The sequence below is a fragment of the Anopheles arabiensis genome, chromosome 2 (genome assembly GCF_016920715.1).
Source record: "Anopheles arabiensis isolate DONGOLA chromosome 2, AaraD3, whole genome shotgun sequence".
Taxonomy (NCBI): Eukaryota; Metazoa; Arthropoda; class Insecta; order Diptera; family Culicidae; genus Anopheles; species Anopheles arabiensis.
In genome coordinates, this window is record NC_053517.1 from 103,822,205 (window position 1) to 103,840,837 (window position 18,633).

The 18,633-nt window shown below is 42.3% G+C and overlaps 2 protein-coding genes across 4 annotated transcripts in view; one reads left to right on the forward strand and one right to left on the reverse strand.

Moving 5' to 3' along the window:
- The first annotated feature begins 952 nt into the window (after positions 1-952).
- On the forward strand, positions 953-10,191 carry LOC120897919 (protein phosphatase inhibitor 2). 3 transcript variants are annotated; one of them, XM_040303123.1, is made up of 6 exons: positions 953-1,354; positions 1,690-1,945; positions 2,027-2,188; positions 2,264-2,661; positions 8,901-8,980; positions 9,449-10,191. In XM_040303123.1, exons 2-5 carry the CDS (start codon positions 1,848-1,850, stop codon positions 8,963-8,965), a joined length of 723 nt encoding a protein of 240 aa, XP_040159057.1. In that variant the 5' UTR covers positions 953-1,354; positions 1,690-1,847; the 3' UTR covers positions 8,966-8,980; positions 9,449-10,191. The 3 variants fall into 3 exon arrangements, with proteins under 3 accessions (XP_040159057.1, XP_040159056.1, XP_040159058.1); XM_040303122.1 differs by lacking the exons at positions 8,901-8,980; positions 9,449-10,191 and adding an exon at positions 3,889-6,617; XM_040303124.1 differs by lacking the exons at positions 8,901-8,980; positions 9,449-10,191 and adding an exon at positions 6,674-7,355 and having other exon boundaries at positions 954-1,354.
- A 2,883-nt stretch (positions 10,192-13,074) lies between these two features.
- Positions 13,075-18,633, reverse strand: part of LOC120894989 — a 67,487-nt gene continuing 61,928 nt past the window's right edge. The window contains exon 9 of the mRNA XM_040297927.1: positions 13,075-14,322. Coding sequence (XP_040153861.1) covers positions 14,236-14,322 — 87 coding nt within the window. The 3' untranslated portion in view covers positions 13,075-14,235. The remainder of the gene's footprint in view (positions 14,323-18,633) is intronic.

The following is an 18,633-nucleotide window of genomic DNA, read 5'->3' on the forward strand; positions in this document are numbered from 1 at the left end:
CATCGAGCGCTCTCGGCTCGGAAAGCTCACATGCGAGCTGATGCTCGGTTCCGTTTGAAAATGTAAGTGATTTGTTCCGCAAAGTATTTGCATGCTTTGTATTGACTAGCGCACTGTAGTAAACAACAGTTTTAAACAGTAATATTATTAAACTTAAGTTTAAAATCACACGAAATATGCACTTAGCATAGGAGACACGATTCACAGTAGAATGAACGATCTTCTTCGAAGCCATCTCGGCGGCGGTGTGTGATAAAAACTAAGATACATGCTGTGCTGAAAATCTCACGATAATATGTGTGATTTGGATACGCAGCTGTGCAAACAAATCCGTCTTCGATTGGAGAGACTCTCACGAATGTGCTCTCCAAAATCGCGATCGTTTGCGATCGTCTATTGGGAAAAATTGGTTGTATGTGTGAGCATAAAAGGTGAGGAAAAGTAGTTTTAAATAAAAAAAACAAGTTGCTGTAGCCATTTAGGTTTAGTGAACGGATGTAAATGATTTTCGTTACCTCCATAACTTTAGAAAGTCATGGTAACTATCCGTAAGATTATTAATGAATCGTTTAAACACGTTAATAAATTTGAAACAAACGAACAAAATGTTGCTCAGATTTGCATAAATGCAACCCTTCACAAATTCGAGCAAAATGCAACTGCTCGACTTTAGCGGGTCTGCTCCAGCATAACTGTCAAATGTCTAGCATGTAGTCAGCAAGGCTGAACAAAAGAGGCGTTGATGGTGAATACATGATATAATGATGTAAAATAATACATTTTATACGTGGAATTGTCATCAAACATTAATTACAAGGATTTTTAAAACTATTTGAAGAAATTTAAAACTTGAAATTCAATTTTTAATTATACGCGAGAGATACAGAAAGAGATAGCAACAATGCATACTTTGAACGTCAAATGGAAATCTGTCAAACGTCATCCACATGTACTTACCGCTCCGTCTGCCATGATCCCTTTCGGTATTTCGGTAAAATTATCAGTGCAGAAAAGATAAATTTTTCGCGACAAAAACAAAAGTGTATAACTGAATCTTTCTGTACAGCTTGCCGGGTAGTTTGGCAGATTGAACGTGTTACAATCTGGAAAAGTTGCAGGAAGTTTATACAAATTACGGTCCACTACCCATACTATACCTTCAAAGAAACATTCGCAAAACCGTGCGGTACAGCAGCAGCAGCAGCAGCAGCAGCAGCAGCACCGAGTATGTGTGTGGTTGCTGAAAGACCGCAAAATTAAGACGTAATCTTTCCGCTCCGGACAACTGAAGTGGATTATTGCAATTGAAGTCGTACAGCTGCCGCGCAGTGCAATTTGATCGCAAACACTTTAGGTAAGACTATCATAGATCCGCTTTTCCGTGCCCACTCGGTCCAGTTGGTGTCATTCTCCAGTGCATCATTAGGGCGGGCGGTGGTCGAATGCCGCGGTTCGATGGGTTCGATTTGTTATGATGTGATGATGATGGAATGTGATTTGTAATAACGCTCGACAAACAACAGGCATATGTTTGCTATTAGTCACGTTGTTCGGTTGGCGCAGTGCGACCGTATGACCCTCCTCTGGCCTGTGATGCGCAGGAAATGGTTTATGAGACTTGATCGATGCTTCCGTCCGCTGCTCTGCTCATTCCACACTAACTGAACATCTGTTTCTTTCTTTTGGTAGGCTTTCAGCTTGCTTTAGAAAACACCCGAAACGATCGTGGCCGTGATCATCGGTTGATCACCGTCTATATCTATATTTTCTACCAACCATTTCTACCGGTTCCGGTGCGGACCAGCGCGCAGGCCGTCAAAATTAGTGGCGAAACACGAGTACGCAAAATGTCCCTCAGCTCGGACTCGCCGGATGCGAAAAAGCCCTGCAAGGGCATCCTCAAGTCCTCCAGCAGCTTCGACAAGCATTCGGCGGCATCGTCAGTGTGAGTGTACATCTGCTATCTGTCGTGTGTGTCGTATTTTTCTTTGTGACCATCGAGCGGCCCCTATCTTTCCACTTTCAGGCACAGGAAAAGTGCAAAGTTTGATGAGCTCAATGTGCTGCAGACGCACCACCCGCCCGATAAAGATTACGGCCACATGAAGGTGGACGAGCCGAAGACGCCCTACAACTACGTAGAATCGGACGACGTTGATCAATTGGATGCTGAGCTGCTCGCCGAAAGGTACGGGCCCCACTGTGCGCTGCAATCGAGGTTTCGAGGGTTCGAGAGATAAACGCATAATGATTGATTTTGCAGATTACGTGCGGCCGATGCACGGAGCGATGCCGTCTCGGAGGAGGACCTGGACGATGACGACGACGACGAGGAGGAGGAGGAGCTGACGGAGGAGCAGAAAAAGCGCAAGCTAGAGTTTGAGCGACGCCGCAAAGCGCACTATAACGAGTTCGAGGCGATCAAGCTCGCCCGCAAGCTGATCGAGGAGGACGATGAGGAGGACGAGGACGAAGATGGTGAGGAGCAGCGGAACAAAGCGACCGGCTCGTCGTCGTCGTCGGGCCCGAGCACAGTGAACCCTGCCGGTGCGATTGCGGTGACCGGCAAGGAGGAAACCGGCATGGAAATTGAGGAGATCGAGGAAGCGAGCGGGCGCACGGCGAAGACGGCCGATAGTCCGGTGGCACGGTTAAAACCAGGTATGGAGGAAATTGTTTAGACGGCGCTGTAGTGACACCGTGGCGTGTGCTCCCATCTGCCCCCGGCGGGGGAGCCGCGCGTTAACATGTACGCTTCCAGCACCGGATGCCCCCGTGTGGAACTCCGGCTTTTTACACCGCATTGTCCGTACACAGACACATGAACACACACACACACATACATAGAACAACACAGAGACACATACACACACACATGTAACGTGGAGTGATAAAAATCTAAGGTCCTAAAGACTGCCAATCTGCCATTTTTTGAGCTGTTGCATGCGGTTACACACCGCATCTACTGAATGCTGTTCGTTTTGGAAAAGAGAGAGCGAGCAAGAGAGAGAGAGAGGAAGAGAGAGAGTGCAAGAGAGAGAAAGCAAGAGAGAAAGAGCAAGAGAGAGAGAGCAAGAGAGAGAGAGAGAGGAGAGAGAGCGAGAGAGCGAGAGAGAGAAAAAAAAAGAGAGAAGTTTCCATTCTTATATGCATCAAAATCTCTTCCATTTATTTTCGGTAGGATCTTTCGATACATTCACCAAGTGGATGAGCTCTGTGCGTCCCGCTGGTGAAAGTATTGGAATTGTTTATTTTTTTGTATCACAATTACGCTTGATCTGTGTTGTGTCCGTGTCTATGGATAAAAACGGCAAACCCCGTTATATATAGAGCGCTAGTAGTGTTACGCGTACTGTAACGCTTTGTCTGGCCGGACGATCTGATGAAAACTATACTTTAGGGACAAAATGGTGTAGTATACCAAGCCACCAAACAGTATGAATTGCTGACGCGTTTAGTCATATAGAAATATGGTCCATTTTGTAGGAAAACACACATCTATTTCTACACGAAAAATTACGTTACGTCCAAAACAAAAAGAAAGCTCAAATTCAACACAATCACTGATTTCGGTACATGAGGCAGTAAGAATTATCCATAATTTTGTAAAGATTTCAGCAGCAAAGTTGCTCATTTACGCGCCACTGTGTAAGCATCCTGATTTAAGTATGATGATCTCTTAATTTGATTTTCTATTTGTTTCCTCCCTTTTTTCTTTTTCTTCAATGTACTTTTTCACCCATTCTTGTCCGTGCTAATGCCCGCGCCCGCGTATTGTAATTGACGAATCCTTTATTACCCCATTACTGTATTCGCGTGTATTGCATGTGTTTTTTTTTTTTGGCGTTTTTTCCCGGTCTGTCTTTCTACGATGTGCGCTACTCCCAGTATCGAGCTCGATCATACTGGAGGAATGTTCCGAAATGCAGGGCCCCCGCAGCTCGGTCATTGCGCTGATCATGATCGTGTCGATATGTTTAATGATTTTCTTTATCGTATGCTTCACGTTGCTGTTTTATCTGCTGAAACGGAATGACGATTAACGATAGCTTTATGTGGATAAGTGTGTTTCTTTTTTTGTCATTTGTGAGTGAGACTTTACAACTAGATAGGATGAGGATTGTTTTCTTTATGCACCTAGAAGAAGGGAAATATTAATTAAGCAATTCTGTGCGTGTGTAGGTAGACCCGACTGTTCAATCAAATGCTAAGAGGCAAATTTATCAACCATCGAGCGTGTTTAGTTTATTATTTGTGTACTGTTTTTTGAGTGGCGAGAACGCAACCTAACCCATATGATAATATGATTGAATTTTAAATAACCTCGCACACAATGGTTTATTTGTTTCTAGTAGTATAGTTTCTTTGGGGAAGAAAAACTACGCTCCCATTTATGAAATTAATTCACTTATTTTTAAAAGGTTCCTTTTTTGCAACGGGAAGTATGAGTGTGTGCTGCTGAAGAAGTGGAAGAGAAATTTAGGAAAAAGTTTAGTTTGTTTTCCACCCGCCACACACCACAAGTCGACTAACATAACCTAAATACCTCTCTCTCTCTGTGTATTACGAGTTGTTATGAGATTTTTGTTTTTCATAATAATTTTGATCATGTTGCTATCAGAAACAACTAGCCAATCAGTGCTGTATCAGTGTCACGTTTGCTGTGTGTTGTGTTTTTGGTAACAGTTTCTGCGTGAAAAGCGTGTGCGCGTATGTGTTTTAGCAGCATCAAGCAGCAGCAGCAGCAGCAGCTAAAACAGCCGGGATGTAATGCTGAGTACTTGCTCTGGTGTACCGGGATCGGATCGTTCGACCACTGCACATCTTTTGAAGCGTCACCGTCGGCGTCATGATCTTGATCGATCTCTGAACCGGAGTCGAACCGAACCGGATAGGTTGGGAAACTATCTATAGATGGGTAAAAGATTGCTGCACAATCAAATCAAATCCGGGTTTTGATCCGCTATCGGCACCGGTGGGTGTAGTCGGCAGAACAATGATAGAACTAATTACCAGTACACCTGCTGAAAAAGGCAGGAGGAGCGTAAACGTAACCAATACATAGATGATAGGCGCTTAGTATAGATAACAATATTTTTTTTTATAATTTCCGTTTGCTTAAACAAAAAAAAACCCGGTTGGCACGCGGTATTGTGCCGTGCTTGCTTGCGTAGTACCAGTAAGCGTAAGAAATGGGAGGAAAGAAGAAGAAGAAGAAGAAAATGCTAAACAATAAAATATCGAAGTAAAACAAGAACATTCATAAAATAAAAATATAAAAAAAATGTCAAAATTCAATTATAAAAAAGAGAAGAGTAACATAACATACGCATACGGTCGAAACCAAACGAACAAACTAAGCAATATAAGTACTGCAATTGATAAAACTAAACAAGAACACTGCATAGTTTCAAGATGTAAGCAAAAGAAGCAAAAAAACCCAATTAAAATGTATAAGGCTAGCAAAGAAAAGAAGAAGCGGTCTCTTGTTGAGCGTAACATTTTAAAAACAGTCAAGGGTACCAACCACCTAATATGAGATAATCAAAATGGTTAAAGAAACAAGATAAAAAACAAAAACAAAAACAGAAACACGCAAAAACAGCTTAACAAAATAAAGTAAAGTGTCCCACAAGTAAAGCAAATAGATAAGATAAGAAAGTAAAAGCTTATTTGTAATAAAAAAAAGAAGAAATGCAAGAAGGTAGTGAAAGCAGTTCAGAAGGAACTGTCGGCTGTTTTACAACAACTCGTTAGGAGGAAAAGTCATGTAGCGTCGTGAATGGATCTGTTGTTATTTAATTAGCTGCGAGGAATTTGTTAATGTGAAACCATGGCCACGGGTCAAGCAGATTTGCATGCGAAATGTCTCAAAATTAAAACTAAAAAAAAAGACTACACGCAGTTGGGCAGAGTTTAAAGCACACAAACTAAACCATTTGAAGAGAAGAGGATCTGCTTTATTGTACAGTTTAAGAAAAAAAACACAAACACACAACATAGAAAGCAATAGATTCCTTTTCGATCGTGACGAAACAATTGGCTGATTATGAAAAGCGCTCTTGTGAAAACTTCCAAAACACATAAACACATGTATTTATTTTGTCCCAGCACTTCTTAGAAATGGAGGCCATTCGAGGCCCTGGCCCTAGCTTCATACCACCGTCTCATCCATCCAGAACCGATTGTTTTGTTTTAAAGTTAGTCACATTTGCAGCTATAAATGCACCCGGTTTGTTATGAGTGAGAGGGACGGGCCGAGAAGTAATGGAGTGAGATTTAGTTTATAATTTTAATTCATAGTTGAAGTTTGTAACGAAAGCTTGTGCGAGCGCCGCCCCGTCGTTTCACCGTTTTATTCGATAAGAGTGGTAACGTTGAGTGACGTCTGGTTTAGTGGCTTAGCGTAGGGGTTTTCGTGGGAAGGCGTAGTAGAAGCGAATGCGTTGGATTGGAATTTGAAAATATGTTAGCAAAATTAATCAAAAAAAAGGAAGCAGCATGAAAACAAGCAATAAAGTGAAAGTGATGGTATGTGGCAGCGAGGGCAGCGGATGAGCAGCGTGAGTTAAAGGAATTTTCTTGAATAAATTAAAGTCGTGAATTGAATGATGGCAGAATGTTTGATATCATGCGAATAATTATATCTATTTTTTCTTTTTTTTTATTGTAGGACGATCGTTTTGATGCCACACCGAAATAGAAGAGAAATTTGAATTCAAAATGAAAGCACCAAAAACCACGCACAAAACCCGACCCGATTCGTTTTTGCAAATGGTGCGAATGTTTTGCTGGCCTTGGTACAAATTGAAAAAGGCGTATCCGAGCAATTTCCCGCATAGGGGTGGCTCTGAAGGCGGGGACGAACACGGGAGCGAATGATAAACATGTGAAATGTAAAAATAATCCGTGCTGAAATTGTCGAACTAATTGATTTCGATGTTTCGTTTGCGCTAGCACATACTGATCGACGACGATGACGACAACACACGGCGTCGCTCATGTGCACGTTCCACTGGCCAATGTTATGGATGGCCAGGGCTGGAATATCCGTAGCGGGTGGGGAGAGAAGCGTTACTGCATTAATGATGTTGTTGTATTCACTCATCTGATCGCCGGGGATTATTTGAACCAGTGTCCCTGCCGTTGTGTCCGGTGCACTTAATCATGTGCCACTCCCGCGGTGGTCCTGTTGTTGTTGGGCCGTCGTTTCCGCACGAACGCATTGGCCAGATTCGGGTGGGGCTCTCTCTCTCTCTCTCCCTCCCTGCCGTATGCAGAAAGGTGGCTCATTATCGTTAAAATAAATTCCTATCATTACCACTAGCGCGAGCGCGGGGACAGTATCGTGTGTCCTTGTCTCCCTGTGTAGGCGCATATACTTTTTGCCCATTTTTTTGCTCCCTCTTTGCCTGTATGTGTAAATGATAAACTTTTTTACCAATTTTTTCCATGTTTGCCTGAACGCTGAAGGCACATTCGTCATTTCCCATGATGTTGTTGGGGATGATGATGGTTCGCGTTCGCTGAATCGTGGATTAATTTAATAAACAAAAATATCGCTTTTGCTTTTCTTCATCCACGTGTGCGTTTGGCACATAAAACACCAACACCGGGAAAGTGCACAAAATTGATTCTTTACGCCGGTGGTAAAAATCAAACGATACCTCCACACATTTAATGTCCGCTCCATTTGCCTGAGTTTTTCTTTTTTTTTTGCAATTTTGCCTGGCGGTGGCGGACGAATAAATAATCTAGTCCATGTGGGGAAGGAAAGTCCACGATTTTGCTGACAAATCACACAAACCCCAGTGTTGTCGTCGATGAGTGTACAAAATTAATTCATCCAACGCAACGAAACAAATTCAAAGTTTATGCACACATTTCCAACTCACCAACCAATGCGTTTGGGTTGTAAATTGTAGCTCGTGTCTGTCTGGCTGTCCGTTGATGGGTGAATTCAACCGGAATTGGTGTGGTTGCTGGTCGCGACTTCACTTTGTTTCACTGTTGTGAAGTTGTTATTCCGGTTGAAGTGGTTTGCTCTTCGAGTGCACACAAGCCCGCTTGTACAATGTAATAGTTTTGCAGTACAGAAATACAGAAAAGTGTAACGATTTCGAAGAGATAGAGAGAGAGAGTGAGGATGAGGGAGCTTTTTCCCCGCTGTCTGAAGCGACAAGGGACGATGGTTCGGGGATGGATACCAAATGTTGAGCGGAGTTGAGTTAATATTTTCGATTCTCTATTTTTGGAAGGTTTACTATACACAAACACATTCTATTTCCATCGTTTTTAAATTGTTTTTTTTTGTGAGTCTGTGTGCGTGTGGGGCAACTGTAACATGTTGCTAAAAATACGATGTCGCAAAAAAATAGAATGCTCCACGGAAAACCATGGAAAGTTGGCTGGTGTGTGTGTTTTTTTACAACGGCTTGCAAACGATGAATGTTTAACAAGGGATGTGAAAGAGAAAATAGAAACAAAAGAAAAAAAAAAAACAGGCAGGGAGTGAAATCTCGATTTGATATTTATTTGCTGATGAATATGTTTTTCTCACCCATTTATGTTCTTTTATGGGAGATTTGGGGTGGGAAGGGCCTTCGTTCGCTGTCGTTCGCCCTTTCCACTTGCAAACGTGTGCAAATTCGGCACGCACAGCCGGTCGGGGTTCGTAATGTTGTTACATTTCTTTTTCTCCAACGTTTCATCGCATCCATCGCAAAAAAAACAGGGGAAAAGCAGAGAAAAAAACCTCGCATACAACAAAACCCATGTTATGTGTACGCAGATGATTGTGATGATTTTATTAGGTTTTTTTTGTCTGTCTCCGTTCTGTTTTGTGGTGTGCCTAGGTGCCTAACTCCCTTTTTTGCTGGTGCTTTTTTTTTTTTTTAAAGGTGACGGTGACGGGCAGGAAGGGACCTGGTCCCATGTTCACAATGGTCATCTTAATTCATGTTAAGCGAATTTATGAAAGGTACGTTTTTTGGTGGGTTTTGCAGTGCGGGATGGATTTTTTTGTTTCTGTCCTCTAGCTTTTATAGCCCTTTATTTTGGTGAATATTGGCTTTTATTTCATTTTTTGTTTCTGATGGTGATGATCATGACGATGATGTTTCAATTCAAACACAAATAATAGGTTTAAAAGGTGGAGGGGCTTGTCCACCCTTTTGTCTGATGGGGTACGATTTAATTATTTCATTTTGTAAGCTATTACATGCATGAGACGATCTTTATTACACACCACCGGTGGAACCGGATGGTAGGGTACTCAACGCGTTTGATTCAACGAATAACTTTTGTTTGGCAAAGGGGCTTTAGTAGAAGATTGCGTTGGGTTGCTTACTGTAAATTGGTTTAATTGTTTTTGCTACAAAAATAATTTTGAGAATCAGCTATTTTTTTCTCTTTCTCTCTCTATCTCTTGTTGGCCTGCTCACGATAGAGCACGTCGATGTAACATGGACTGGTCAACAATCATTCTTCAGGAAGTCTCCAATCCATGTAGACACCCAATCTCCGACAGGTCTCGCTTCGCCTGATCCAGCCATCGAGTTCGCTATGCTCCCCTGCGCCTGCCTTATGCTGAACTGGGGATCGCTGTCGAACACCTTCTTGGTGGGATGCAAGGCGCTCTATTGCTCACTTATCCGGTCATTGATGGAATATGCAAATATCGTATGGTGGTCAACTGCAGCGTGTTCTTTAGCACGATTGGAATCAATCCAGCGCAAAATTACACGATTTGCACTTTGCTCATGGAACCAAAGGCTCGATTACCGGACTAGGTGTTTGCTACTTGGGTTATCTACCCTAAGTGAGCGAATACGAACGGGCCAGGCTGTCGTTCATCAAGGGACTTCTCGACGGCCGTATTAACTCTCCGTCGCTACTGGCTGCCATCAACCTGTGCGTTCCTGCCAGGCCGCTCCGGACTCGCTCTATGTTGGCCCTTGACGACCGTAGAACGCAATTTGGCTCCTCTGACCCGTTTCCTACTCATGTGCCGTGTTTTCAACGCCGTCAGCGACGCTTTTGAGCCAAGGATTTCGCCGACTGAGTTTAGCGATCGTGTTTCTATGCTAAACTCTGTCCCATAGTGCACATTTTTTGTTCTATAATTATTGTAATCTTAAAACATTCATTGTAAAACACTGCTAGAATCGTTCGAGAGGGCATTACTGTCCATCGATACATAAATAAACATAAACATAAACATGAGTCCGGAATCCCCATAACATGACCCAGCCAAAGATGGTCCGGAGGATGCGTCGTTCAAACACGCCCAGAGCTTTTGCATCCTCTGGTCGGATGGTCCAAGACTCGTGTCCATAGAAGACCATCGGGCGAATCAATGTGCGCAAAGTATCATTCAGGAAAGGAGGAATAGAGCGTAAAAATGAAGGTAATATTGGTCAAACTAGATCCATACTCTAATTCGTATTCAGAGACATCTTGAGCCTCTAAATCATTCGGAGTCGAAATTGGAGTCATCCGGAGTAAGAGTCATTTGGAGATGGAGTCATCCGGACTCGGAGTCAGCATTAACCGAAGTCAGTTCGGAACCGTTGTAGCATTCCAGAGAGCCCATTACTATTTTCAATCATATCAAAACTACAAAACTACGGGGTTTGTGACACAAATGATCATAACCCATGGTATCTACGATAACTCATGCATTACATTCACTAATCATAGCCCAACAACATCACGAGTAGTCTTTCATGAAAATGGATTAAAAGGACATTACAGGATGGTTTGTGCCGGGGGTCATTCCAATAGGAATTATCATCCTTATAAGTTTAATCAGCCTTTTTTCACTTTTATAACCTTGAGCTGCTGTATAACAGCTAGTAGAACAGATAACAACTTAGGGGGCAATTTATCCAAGGAAGAAAGCTTTGTCACTTCTGGCATAACATTTGAGGCCTTATGGGAATTATAACCATAGTCCTAGCCAGTGCTGTAATACTGAGTGGTGAAGAGTGTTCACTTCAGCACGTTCTTATCAACACGTTCATACTTCATTACAGTTGAAGTTATGACCAGCCTATAAAGTTAGAATACTTTACACAAAAAAGATTCATCACTTCAGATAAAATACTAGTTTCTGAAGCAAATTTCATGCCAGGGAAACTTAAAGTTACGGCACTCGAATAAAACCACAAAAGCAGTTTTTTTTTATTTCCTACCAACTGCGCAAAGGATGTCAACCGGACCGGCGATAATGAGTGCGGGGTGGGCATGAAAATATGGTTTATTAAAATTGGAGGACCAACCCCCAACCCCCAACTGGTGTGTGGAGTGTAATTTTGTGGCTTTTCGGGCGTACTCACATCGGATATATGAGATCGTTGTGGTGGCCAAAAACAAAAAAAAAATAAAGGGAGGGTATGTGAGAACGACCCGACCAGTGCCGGTGCTGGAAAGCTCATTTGTGGTTGTGCTCGAGGAAGGGTGGAGGTAATTTTAATTGGACTAAGTCTGTTGATAAAGCGGAAGCTATGAATTAAGCATATGTGTTTCATTTTACCCGAAACCCGTGCCAGCAGCGTGCCATCAGTTCTCCTCAGTGCCCTTCTCCTCGCGAAGCAGCGTTTGAATAATGATTATTGTCTCATCTTTTTATTATTACACACTCCCGCCTGCCAACATTGCATCTTCCCTGTTTCCCTCGGTTTTGGGTTTTCCTAGTTCCTAGTTGCCGCCGTGTGTCTGTCCGCCGCCAGTCGCATCAAATTAATCAACAATAAGTGCAAATTTACGACGCACCCAGATAGATATATTATGCACGGTTGAGCCCTCTTTTTTTTTGCTGATGGCTCCACCAATCTCTGTGGCCGGGTGGTTGGACTTTTGACCGGCCCACAGATCACAACACCATCCCCCGCCGGCTTGCTGTTTTGCTGTGTGGCCTCAATCACTGACCCGTAACAGTGTCCGTTTCAATTTGTGCTTTTCGGGATGTCAACGCTTATTTGTCATTCGCGAGGTGGGGGCATACATGGCCAGACTCAATTCCCTCTCCCTGTCTCACCGGTGAACCGGTCACAGTTTGTGTTGCAATTTTAATAAATTAAAACAATGTATAATAACGACGTGGAAGCAAAACGCAGCGACCGAATTGACAGCACCACTGGACAACCCAGTTCTGGGAGGACAGATGTACCGGAAAGCACCCCGATACTGGAAAAACAAAGCGAGCTCCTCTTTTGGCGGCATTAATATGAAAGCTTCCTCTGGCAGGTTTCCGTTTATGAAACATACCGGAGGCCGTGAAGGTAATGGTGGTGCGTTTAATGTGTCCGGCTTCACCGGATCGATTATCCGATACACCGATAACAGGTGTAGGAATGAAGGGTTTGTGAGGGAGAGAAAGAGAACAGGAGAAACAGACATACAGTCCTTTTGAAACAGATTTGCAATCTGTAACAATGTGGTTTCGTGCAGGGAGAAAATCCCATACCCGTGCGTAAATAAAAGCTTCCCTCGTGCGCTTGGGAAACGCAAAGCGCGGGCTTTCCCGGATGCGAACGGGTGCGAAAACAATCGCGGGGCGGTGTGTATTGGGATGCATACATAAATAATGCGGCGACTTCAGATTCGCTCCCGTGTGGTGCGTTCATCTTGTTTGCCTTTCACTCAAACTCAGCTGTGTGTAAAATACGGTAAAACAGCCCAGCGTAACGTAAAGCTCTTTTGTACACAACCTCTCCCGTTATATTTTTTTTTTTTGTGAAAAAGGGAATCTTCTGTGCAGTTTTTAGCCTTCCTTCTTTCCATCGGTTGAAAGCCGTTAAATGGTTGTAATTTATTTAAAACTTCGATTAATAATTACTCCCCAGAAGCCACAGCTGCGTGGGCATACGTGGGCCGGTGCTGCAATCAGGAGCCAGGGCCGGATTATGTGTGTCGTGCTCGTGCGTTTCTCGGCCTCATTGGGGCTTCATTTTAATGAGAGCGGTTACCACCGAACCACCTGCTGCTGCTGCTGTGTTAATTTTTATTTCTTTCTCACTTTAATTTCGTTTCTATGATTTCTTTGTTGAAACAATAACATTCAATTCAGTATTAATTTAACGAATATAAGCCTTTATTAATGTACGTTTTTTATATTGTTTTATATCTGTGTGTGTTTATATATATGTGCGCGTGTTTCAACCATCATAATAAGCGTTAAGCGCTCACCGGGGTGGATAGATTCAAATTTTCGCCTCATAAATATAACAAGCATAATACAGCTTAAATAAACTTAACTTTGCATTTTTGTTACTTGCTCCTTGTTAATGTAGTCGATCGTAAAACACAAAATAAGCTTAAACCCAATACAGAAAAAAAGCTCAAAAGCTCCTCAAGCGCACGGAAGCTTCTCACACGCGCACCTTCGCCTGCGGTACCTGATACTTGAGCCAAATCAAAACACACATCGAAACGGAGAACAGAAAGCACACGACAAGGCACAGAAAGATTAACGCCATCGCGCAACTGATGCGCCCATTTTCCACACGTATCATGGCGGTTGCTTTTGCCGGTTTCAAAACTGTCCGGAAACAAAAGGTAGCGCTGGCTAATCGAAGTAGACACTTGTTGCTGCTGGTTTACTTGCCCTCTTCCTTGATCGTAGTAGTAGTAGTAGTTGAATAGAGTTTATAAACAAACGCTGTGGAGCTTTGCAGAAAGCTTTTGAAAACCACTTGCTATCTCACTCACTCTCTCTCTCTTTTTCTCCCTCGTATTGTCTCGTGTTTTTGCTTGGGGAAACCTTATTAGTAATTGCTAACTCTTTCTAGTTTATTTCTTATCTCTTTGTTTTGTTTCGTTGTTTGTTTCTGTTGTTTTCGAAAAATATGTTTTTGTGTGTGTACAGTGTTAGTTCGTTTGTTTTATTTATACGTGTGACGGTGTTGTTTTTTTTTGTGCCTGAAGCAGAATTTAACAATAAGCGCTGATTGCTTTTAGTTGTTCTTAAAAACGCCCTCACTTTGAACTTTCTCCTTTTCCTTTTTTTTGTATTCCAACTTTCCTCACATTTCCCTTGATCTAAACTAGCATTTGCAAATACTTTTTTTCTGATTTGTTTTGGTACGTTCCAAAGCTTCTAGCATTTCAAGACGCATTCGCAGCCGGGGGAGTGACATGCACACATTGAACATGCTTCTATTTTGTTGGGTTCTTCAAATAGTAATCCACCACCCGAGCCCGGGGAGGATGGAAAGGAAACGGGTGCCCTTTTTAAGCATGGTGCTGCGTGCCTGGCGGTGCCCGGTAGCCCGGGTAGGTGTTGTTCAGTGCATTCTTGGCGAAGAAGTCGGCATAATCCTGCGAGTGGGAACGATTTGTTTGTAGTTGTAGTTGTCCAAGTGGCCGCCCGGTATTGTTGATCGTTGTGAACAAATGGAGAAAGAAAGAAAGAAAACATAGAACACATTAGAGTGGATTAGGCAGTTATGGATGGGTTTGCTGGGGGTGAATGCAGTGCCGGAGCAAGAGAATTAGCTTGATAAATGGACCGCTCGTTCGGCTTGCAAGGGGTTGCCCATAACGGATTTGCTTGTGTTTGTGAAGCGGTTACATGTGTTTTATAGTGTACCGGGTCATACATCGTGCCGATCTTCTTAAGAGTTCGTTTCTCGGAGCACACTGGATCAAATTGATGTTTCATTATAAAGATTAAGCGGTGGGATTATCACACATTCAGTCATCAGAAGTAATGTGAAGCTGGTGCTGTTCAGGAGGGAGAAAAACAGGTGTTTCAATGGTGCACTAATGCACTTTTCACACGGACTCTTTCACTCGTTCACACGGTGAAGCTGTTTTAAGAACGGGTGGGGTTCTACGTAATAGAAAATAAATATCAATTATAGCACACATACGCTCCCACCTTCTCCTCGGCACTCTTCGCTTCACTAATCACAGTTCAATTGGACGGTGATTTATTTAGTTAACACTTGAAATGCGCTGAATGTAAAAATTGCTTCACCTCCAGCCATGCGGAAAACCCGTGCGGGTTGGGAATGATTATCGATTTACACACACACACATACACACACACTCATACACATTGCGCTAAAACACTCATACGCAAGGATACGTATTTATCCTTTCCATCTATGCAATTCAGTCGAGATTAATTAAGTTGACCAGTGAACTGGAAATAGTTTTAGTCACTTTTCAATGGAGACGATTTTTTCCGTATCGAAACACGAGTGTTTGAGTTGCTTATGGATATAAATCTGCAGTGCTCGGCATTACTGCACAGGTGACGCATAAAAAGTCCTTGTGCGATGGTCGTTGGTGCACTCTTCGATAATGTGTGCTCGATTTTGAAACGCGTTGAGTGATTATGGGATTTTTTTCTCCCATTTCAATTGATGTAGGGCAACATTATCTATTGATTAGTGCTATTGAGTGTCCTTCTCTTTCTCAGAGTTACATAATTTTTGCATTACTTAAAACAAATAAATTTGTGGCAAAATGGAACGCAATTTTCAAAGGTTGAGTTACAAAGCTACACCGCTGCACGGGTGACAGACGTGTTTTAGGAAACGGCGTTGCTCGAATAAATCATTTAACGAAGCCACATGAAAATCCAGGGAACTTTTAAAAGTAAAAACCTGTTTTACTGGTTAATGGTTGATTCAAAAATATAGCCAATAAGACTAATGGGAATCGGCTAGAATTGAATTACCATTTACAATTATTAAAAAAAGTCTTTTTCCGCACAACCATCCATTTCTTCCAATGAAACCCTTGCAATGCCACAATAAAGCAACTTGAAATGTATTGAAATTAAAGAAAATTTTCCCACTATAATTCCCTTCCCTAGTAGGATCGGGCACGGGAGTGTGGCGTTTCTTTTCCGGATCGATAAATCCTATTAATTTGCACGCGGACATTCGCTTGCACTTGCTTGAATTAATTCCATCGAAAGGGCAATTATTCGCGCGCGCGCGCGCGCGAGTCGCATTACCTTTTGCCACACTGCATTCAAGACTGTGTACGTGTGTGTGTGTGTGTGTGTTGGGTTAATGGCATGGATGAACCAGGTTTGGTACAGGGCCACCTGTACTTGTACCCAAGCCCGAAAGTGTTTCACATTCGTAACGGTGAGGGTAAGTCCTGCAGGACAGGAAGAAGCTGGGAAGGTGGGCCGCAGTTCCGCGAGAGTGTTGAAATCCTTTTTTCCCCCTTGATGTGTGTGTGTGTGTGTGTGTGTGTGTGTGTGTGTGTGTGTGTGTGTGTGTGTGTGTGTGTGTGTGTGTCTGTGTCTGTGTCCACTCAGATATGGCAATGAAGGCTCCAGTGGCAGTTGGGAGTGGGGGGCTTCGATCGAGAATATGGCTTTTTGGTGTTCTGACTTTTTGGTACGCGTTCGGGGTTTTCTGTTTTTTGTGTGTGTGTTCATTCCCTTTTTTAATTGTTCACCAATACCCGTCGCGAGGCCGGAGAGCTCGCTATCAAATTATAAAAAATGGCCCACGCCAATCGTTCCCGTTGCCCGATCGCGGAAATACGCTGAAAGCGCGGAAATCCTGCCCCACGCTCTGCCCTCTAGCGCTTCCCCGTGGGTTTTCAACGCTATTGTTTCGGGCCGCAGGTTCGGGGGCCAACTTTTCCGGAAAAAGCTCAACCCGTTTGTTACGGATATACTGTGTGTGTGTGTTTTTTTTGTGGGGTTTTCTGCGGATCATGTCAAAACCGATCCCGATAATCTCGCCTGGCTCGTTAGTTGTGGCTTTTGTAACAAAAAAATAGCCAACAAGGAATCCGCATCGCTTTGTTTCCGCTGTTGGCTTAAAGGTGTCAAAGTACAATACAGCAAACAGGGATGGGACACACTGACACATAAATACGCACACCTTTTACCGTGCAGTATGTATAGATGGGAATTGTGTGTGTGCGCTTTTTTTTGGTACATGTACGTGCATATGGGTCTGTCTTCGATCCATTATTTCGTACCCTTGTCAACGCGTTTATGCGGCACAATGCAACACCGATCTACCTAAATTGATGGGATTTGCTCATAAACTAACAGTTAATTTACCAAAAATTTACCTATTTTGGCAGCAATCGAGCTGCGTTGTTAATGTGCTGAGATGAGAAAGATTGTGCCTTTCAATTATTAATTAAAAAATGCTATTAATTGGCATTGTTTATTGCCAAAATATTCTATCAAGCCAACCGGCAATCCTTATTGATAAGAAAGATTGGTGGAAAATTAAATCAAAATTAATTTAATTTATTTATAGAAATTATTTTACACAGCAGCATTCTTTCTTGACCGTACTCAGAGAATGATAACGGCTGTAGCTTCAAAACCTTCGCCTGTGGGAACTGTAAGGCAGTAAACGCCAGATGTCTGAAGGTATTTTTTTGTTCAACGAATCAGCAGAATCACCACCTGTCATATCTTGCTCTAGTTCACTAGCTCTAGTACAACAGTACGAGTAGGTTGAATCGTTTCATGGCTCTATTTCTTTTAGTCCTTTCGTTCACGGTTAGTCATTCAGTTCCAAACGCAGAGCAGCTGCTGACCGATGGAGCACGGACCGTGCTCGTTTTTCGTGGTTATCTCGTCGCTCTAATAAACGGGCATGTACTTTTTCTTTCAAACGATGGGAAGGTTTTGTAAAAACTTCAATTACTGCAGGTAATAAGCTTAAATTTCACCTTTAAAAGTGTATCAATAATTAATGTAGTTACATATTTGCAGATTTTCCCCTCTTTTCCAACTTTTTATTATTATTATTATTATTATTATTATTATTATTATTATTATTATTATTATTATTATTATTTTTATTATTAATATTATGATTATTATTCTATAATGCTATATGCGCTCTCTTTTTATAAACTGTTTCTTATTTTGCAGAATATTTTTAAAACTACATGCTAAAAATCTTATTAAAACTGACAAAACTATCCACGAATCGCAAATTTTACCTTTAAAAACGGTAGCAAAAGGAAGAATCTTTTTAAATTATGTTTTTTTTTGCTTTATCTTGTCTAATATGCAAAAAAAACTAATTTAGCTGACTTTGAAAATGTGTTCTCTCCTTCTGTTCCGTGATCTCTCTCTTCATCTCTTTATCTCTACGCTATCTTCTTTCCGTGTTCCGAAAAGAATTGAAAGACTTCATTCCTTCTATAGACGCTCTGCGGCCATTTTTTGTTCTCCATCCTCTACAACGTTCGCTGAATTCAATTAGCATTGATTTTAATTCAATTTCCTTTCCAATTCTTAGCAGACCGTCAAAGCAAAAGCCACATGCCAAAGCTAGGTAGCACCATATACGTAGGTAGTGATGGCCATCCCGGTATCTCGATATCCTCGATATATTAAGGTCAGTGGAAAAGTGTGACCTAAAGGTGAAAAATCGGAACCATCCCAAGCACGGGCTAGAAATATCATCACGGAAAGCGTGGGGTTAAAAAAACACTACACAGAAAGGAATGATTCGATTGAAGAAAAAAAAGGCAAGCATTGCAAGCTATTCATACATATATATGAGAACACAAATGACGTTCTATCGATGCAGCAGTAGCAGCAGCAGCACCCGGTACCGGTAGAGCTGTGGGCTGCGATGAAAGAGTGCCTTCCAAGTGAAATCGTACACGTGACCACTC